Source organism: Ostrinia furnacalis, unplaced genomic scaffold, assembly GCF_004193835.3.
Source record: "Ostrinia furnacalis isolate ACB-3 unplaced genomic scaffold, ASM419383v2 OfSCF2395, whole genome shotgun sequence".
In the NCBI taxonomy this organism is placed as follows: domain Eukaryota; kingdom Metazoa; phylum Arthropoda; class Insecta; order Lepidoptera; family Crambidae; genus Ostrinia; species Ostrinia furnacalis.
In genome coordinates this window covers 613711-620395 of record NW_021132634.1, presented here as the reverse complement: position 1 = coordinate 620395, position 6685 = coordinate 613711, and the positions used below count along the sequence as shown (strand labels likewise).

The 6685-nt window shown below is 41.6% G+C and overlaps 1 protein-coding gene across 1 annotated transcript; it reads right to left on the bottom strand.

Moving 5' to 3' along the window:
* Positions 1-3690: 3690 nt before the first annotated feature.
* LOC114355377 (protein lingerer-like) lies at positions 3691-6131 on the bottom strand. Its single transcript, XM_028308194.1, has 3 exons — positions 5937-6131; positions 5144-5218; positions 3691-3825 (listed from the first exon to the last, which is right to left on the bottom strand). Exons 1-3 carry the CDS (start codon positions 6054-6056, stop codon positions 3697-3699), a joined length of 324 nt encoding a protein of 107 aa, XP_028163995.1. The 5' UTR covers positions 6057-6131; the 3' UTR covers positions 3691-3696.
* Between the last annotated feature and the right edge of the window lie 554 nt (positions 6132-6685).

The following is a 6685-nucleotide window of genomic DNA, read 5'->3' as shown; positions in this document are numbered from 1 at the left end:
GAAAAAATCTTAAAGTTACCTCTCAATTTTTCTATAAAACCTCAATACGACCGTGTTTTACAATAAATTACAATAAAATATCCTATAAAATTACAAAGACATCAGTATTTACCTCTTCGATTTCCTGACTGTTTTAGATTTCAAGAAAACTAAATATTTTTATTAACTTTCTGATAAAAATGTGAATGGCGCTTACGATGTTTAGTTTCGAGCTCGTTGAAGGACAGATGTGGATGACGTTTAAAAAACGACACGCTCGTTTTCATACTTTCTTTTCTATTTATTTGACACGCGGTATCTTCTAAACCGCTTAAGTTAGACGCTTGAAATTTGGCATGCAGGTACCTTAGTAAACTTAAAGCTTAGACAACAGGATATTGCAAAATTAGAGTTAGCGGGAAAAAACATTTGTATGAAAAAATCTAAACCGCGTAAGATAGATGTAGGGGGTAATAAAACGGGATCCACGCGTACGAAGTCGCGGGCGGCCGCTAGTTGTAACCCCTCATAAAAGCCAGGTCTATGTTATGTTTAGGTTATTTTATTGATTTAAGGAAAGTACGCGAAGATGCTTATTTTTATTTAATTTTGTTTTTAATTGTAATAAAATATAGTTATTTTAATGTTCATATTTTTCATTTCACTTTCATTTATTCGACTGACTGTATTGTGTCAGTTTGCAACTGTGTCCACGTGGGAATGTGTCTGATTGAAAATGTGTCCCGTTGGAACTAAATCCTTTAGGCTACTCAAGCTTTGAAAACGGGCGACATAAGGTCCCGACTTGTTGGCAACACTGATCGGGCGACAACGCGAAGCAAAATCTGGTAGTGACCAAGCTGAGTAAGACAGCTATACAGCAGGTCAGTGATTAAGTCATATCCCCGCCGGCTACCAATAAATATCAGGCCCTGAAAGCTAGACTCCTGCAGGTTTTTGAGGAGTCTGAAACCCGCCAGTTCCAGGAACTGTTGGACGAAATGGAGTTGGGTAATCAAAATCCTTCTCAGCTCCTTAGGCGATGAAGGACCTGGCAAGCAACAAGATACCGGACGCCACATTGCAGATAATGTGGAACAGGCATCTACCCCGGCGGTACAAGCAGTCCTGGCGGCCACGGACCTCCGTAACCGACCTGGATAGATTGGCAGAACAAGGTCACGGAAGCGACCAGGCCGACGGAGATAGCAGCAATAACGGCCTGTGCTGACGGCAGTAAAAAAAATACATATGAAATACTGTGCAAAATGGGGTCGTATTTTGCATATTCTGTATTTTGTAAATATAGACCAAAATGGGTAGATCACCCTTTAGGAAAAAGAGCTACTTGCCAGTGCAAGCATCATGCCAACATTGCCAACATAAATCTTCTCATAAAATCTTTAAAAAGAGCAAATATAATAAAAGAAAGTGTTATTTTTTATTATTTATATTATATTTCTGATTAATATTTTTTCATTACCTTCCATACTAAATCATTACACTCTCACGATATTTCATTGCATTCCACCGCTTCATTACACTCCAACGATTTCCTCAAAAATTATAACATTTTAGTATACGTCTAAACTAGCATACTACGAGTACATCTAGAAGATATACGCATCTATTTAGCATATCAATTTTCGAAACCATTGTAAAAAAATAAAATCCGTGGAATTATACAAATTCAGACGAAACGGTGGAATGAGCCATAAAGTTTGCTATCCCATAAAGTACTTTAAGTGAATTCTAGTAATAGTACATTCAATATCTTACTAAGGTTTTATTTTGATTTTTTGTGTGCTTCTAAAATAGTTTGTAAATTTTTCGTATTGCCAAAGGTTATTATTTTGCATTAAAAAAATCTTAGTAAATAATCATTTGTTACAGAAAATATGGCGCCCTTAACTCCAGCCGAAAAGCAAAAACGATATAAAGAAAAATTAAAACAAAATACAGAGAAATACGAAGAGTATAAGAAAGAAAAGAGAGAACATTATCAGTTATCAGAGACTTGTAAATGATTTATCACACAAAGAAAAGTATAATGCTAGTGATATGGAAATTAAAAAAGAGAAACCTAAGACAAAAAAATAAAAATTTGCAGAGGGTTTTAGAAGTTACATCCCCAAGTTCTCCTATCTTACAAGAACAAAATCATACACCACACGTTTCGCCAGTTCCTCAGATTTTAATGCATAACCCCGATTCGCGGAAAAAGGAAGAAAAAAAGTGAAAACTAATCGGTCAAAATTGTACAAAGAAAACTTAAAGAACAAATTGAAAAGCTTACAAAGAAATGCGAAAAATATCCCTCTGAACACGTGGTCCGACTGTTTTGTCCGATTAATCGGACCACGTGAACTTTTTTTTCCTGTTGGTTCCATTAATCGGACTACAAGGAATCGCAATTCCGCTTCGTCCGACTAATCGGACTTGAAATAAAAGAAGGGTGGTATGCAACAAAATCGATCCATGGAAATTATTTCTCGTGACAATATAATTACGCGCGAGCGATAAGGATGGGTAGCTTGGGGTCATTGGACAAAATTCTACGTGCTCGGAGACCAGACTATAGAACCAGTGTAAGCAATTAAAAGTTGTATACCTGTTGCATGGCAACACTAAGCTGTGGAATTTAATTTTTGTGTAATGGCAATGTTTTTTCTCTCTCTCGTCTCGGCTCCCACGAATACACAAGTGTATTATCTGAAGATTGTGTTTTAATCAAGAAACCCGCAGTATCCAGCCCTATTATACACAAATACGCGCGCGGCCGCGCCTCATGGTCCTTCGAGATATATAAGAAGATCTGTGAGTTGACCAGAAGCCACTTGGAGGAGACGCAAGTATTCGCAATTTTGGGAAGAGCAAGGACGCCATTTTCTTCGTTCATTCGTCGTTTGGGTCGCAATTCACTCAGCATCCACTCAAGCAGCACGCAACAAATCGCAACCAGGTGGCGCTGTAACCGCAAACCCGATTCGTGCCGATTGTGGTGTCGACCATCGCCGAAGAAAGAAAAGGACACAAAACTTGCAACGAGACCGAGTGCAAGCAGGACGGCGAGAACTTTAACAACACGTTCGTTCAACTTTGTTCATGGTTTGTGCAAAACATTCGTTCCATCTGCCGCACCACGTGAAAACCGACGCTACGTGCAACACCTTCATTCGCCAATTATGCCCACATTTTGCCATTTCCGCCATTTTGTGTTTCGCCCTTTTGTAAGCGGTTAAATTATTGTAATTGACGTAACTATTTTAAGATAAGCATAGTTATAAGCGTGAATTTGTGTGCGAAGTTTNATTACATTTACTCAATTTGACCAACATTCCTCATACTTGCCAGAGAGGTAGTTCCATTACTTTATATGCTAAAATCACCTCTATCTGAGCACCTGGAGAGCTCATATTTTATACTTCTCGTGATTTCCAGACAGGTAGTTCTATAGCTAGCTATTTCACGCCACAATCGCCTCTTATGTCTGCGCAGGCAGCTCATCATCATCATCATCTCAGCCATAGGACGTCCACTGCTGAACATAGGCCTCCCCCAATGCTATCCATGTTGCCCGGTTGGTAGCGGCCTGCGTCCAGCGCCTTCCTGCTACCTTTATGATGTCATCGGTCCACCTGGTCGCGGCCACCACTCCAGAACCTTGCTGCCCCATCAGCCGTCAGTTCTGCGTACTATGTGCCCTGCCCATTGCCTTTATACCTGTATCCTGGGGCTCTCCTCGAGCAGCAGGTTGCAGGCGGCCACCATGTCGTTGTCGGAGTCGTGCAGCGCCGAACACACCTCTTCCTCCGTGCGACACGTCATCTCCATCAACTCAAGGACCTGGCACGAAGGATAAATAGTTTTCAACCGTATCTTAGAAGCATAAAGTTCAAATTCTTGTAGGGTGTAAGAAATGCGCGATGAAGATTCTTGCAACGTCTAAAGCCTGGTCCGTGAGCACGTAGACTCCCGTCCAATGACCTCAAGCTACCCATCCTTATCGCTCGCGCGTAATTATACGGACGGGATTCTACGTGCTCACGGACTAGGCTTTACAATATCTCCGGGCGCAAGTAAATAACGATCTGAAATCAGTAAGGGCCTTGCCACACTGGCGGATTGCAACCGGAGCGGCGGGCACACTTCGGTCGCCAAAATGCTTGCAAAATGCCGCGGCGTTGCTCCCCACAGAAAACACTTGCAATCCTCCAGTCCGGCAAGGCCCTTACTGCAAGCTTACATTACATGTGAAATAAATGGATATGATTCCATACTTTGAAGGCCCTGCTTATAAGCAGGGCTTCTAACAAAAGCGAAAGTGCCCTATAGGACAGGAACTTTAAGTGCTTATTAAGTCTGACCAAATGACAGAAGACTAGAAGAAGCCACTCTATAGATGATATATCTCAATATAGATGGCAATAGAACTTCTTTACACTCGCTGCTTAGCACATGTACTACAAATTTTAACTGTAATTTAATGCAAATTTTCACTACTAAGGTTACAATCAAAACAGAATTTCCCACTTCCACCAGAGCCATGTGTGAAATACACAACATTAACGGGTCATTTCTCCGTAATGGTCCCTTCCACAATCGAGTAGCGATCGGAGCGACCCCTATTGTCTGATGTTCTCACATTAACACATTCATGTACATTGTACGCGCCACAGGTGGTTATGGAGTGGCGGATTGAGTAATGTTCTCATTATACAGAGATAGTACACAAGAAACAGTACATCAATCGTTATTTGAAATCAAATAAGCACGAATTTTGTAGATCAACTGTTAATTTGACGTGCGATTTTTATTTTCAATTTGAAAGAAAGATTTTTTTTATTTTGTCTAAAATCCTTAGGCTAGAGAATTTGTAACTAGAGACAGTTTTGCTTGTCGATTTTGTTGCCGATACCTCTGTTCTCTAAGACAAAAAAAATAATAAAAGAAAAAGTTTTATAAGGCATCAGTCATCGGGTCAGTGGAACCAAACAGTGATAAATAAGAAATTATAAAAGTTACTTCCATCATCATTATTTCAGCCACAGGACGTCCACTGCTGAACATAGGCCTTCCCTAATGATTTCCACATCGCGCGGTTATTAGTGGCCTACATCCAGCTATCTTTACTACCCAAAAAATTAAGTACAAACACACTTACCATTCTGCGGACGTCGGAAGCGTCTTCGCTTTTACGGTCTATCATGTGAGCCATCCGGAGCTGTTCTGTGGTTGCCTGCGAAACAAAAAGATAGTGTGTTGATAAGCAATATTCACTCCTATGACTATAGTCTGGTCCGTGAGCACGTAGAATTTTGTCCAATGACCCCTAGCTACCCACCCTTATCGCTCGCGCGTAATTATGTTGCTGTCGCACTCGCACCCTCACTGCGGGCGCCCGTCGCACAGTCGCGACAGCAATATAATTATGCGCGAGCGATAAGGATGGGTAGCAAGGGGTCATTGGACAAAATTCTACGTGCTCACGGACCGGGCTTTATTTCTGTCAGTCTATTGCTGTCAATGAAAGGAAAACACACTCTGCACCGCTCTGTTCCGCTCCACACCGCGCCGCCACCGCTGTCAAATCTTATATTTATAAAAGCAAAAGGTCACTGACTGACTCACTCACACTCATCACGAAATCTCAGAAACTGGTGTCTCAAATTTTGCATGCATCCTTTTAGAACGTAGGTGCTCATTAAGACGGGATTTTGAAAAAAATCAAATCAAATTCACGCGTACGAAGTCACAGGCGGCCGCTATTTCTAAAGAAAAATGAGTCCACGCTCTCTTTTCCGCGCGATCCATTTCCTTCCACCAAAGCGGAGCGGAGAGATGTAAAAATAATGATATCTGATTGGTTATTCCAAACACTTCTCTGATTCTCTGTTCCGCTCCGCCTTGGTGGAAATCAGGTGTTAGTTAGATTGATCATTGAATAATAGACTGACCTGTGGCTTGACCTTCTCCTTGGGCTGTGGTTTGTCTGTGCCCTTGCCTTTCTCTGGCGCGTGCTTGCCCTCCTTGCCTGCCTTCGCACCACCCTTGGTGGCGCGTGCACCCAAACTCATCTTTACTTGCTATAATTATATTTACAGCCTCTATTTACAAGCAGCTGGAACAAAAAAGACAAGTTGTAATAAAATTAGTGGTAAAATTGTACTCTGTCAATTTATAATATAACTGTGGTTTAGGTAAGCCTAAGCCTAAGCGCAGACCACCGACTTTTAGGCCCAGAACAGACGGCGAAACGCAACTGCAACTTATGCGGTTATCACACTGCGCCGCGTTTTCATATAAAAAATTACGCGCGCGGACGCGTTGTCAGTGTGAAGTGCCGCGCGTGTTTTCTATACAAACTGAGGTACTAGCATACAATGATTAAATCTGTCGCCCCACGCTGTGTGATAACCGCCTAACTGATGATTCTGATGAATGAAACTGAAAGTTTCAAACTGGTCGCGTCATGTGTGTATGGTCTCTCAACGGACGCTATGGCAGAAACTTAAATGCAACTCAAAAGTAACTAGCAGTTGCAGTTTCGTTGCAGTTGCGTTTCACCGTCTGTTCTGGGCCTAAGTTGGCCGATAGTTGGGCCCGATTTTAATTTGTATGAAGAATCGGTGTGTGCGCACTTTCATACATGTCCATACTGATTAACTGCCCGACTTAACTATCGGCCGACAAAAATCGGTAGTTT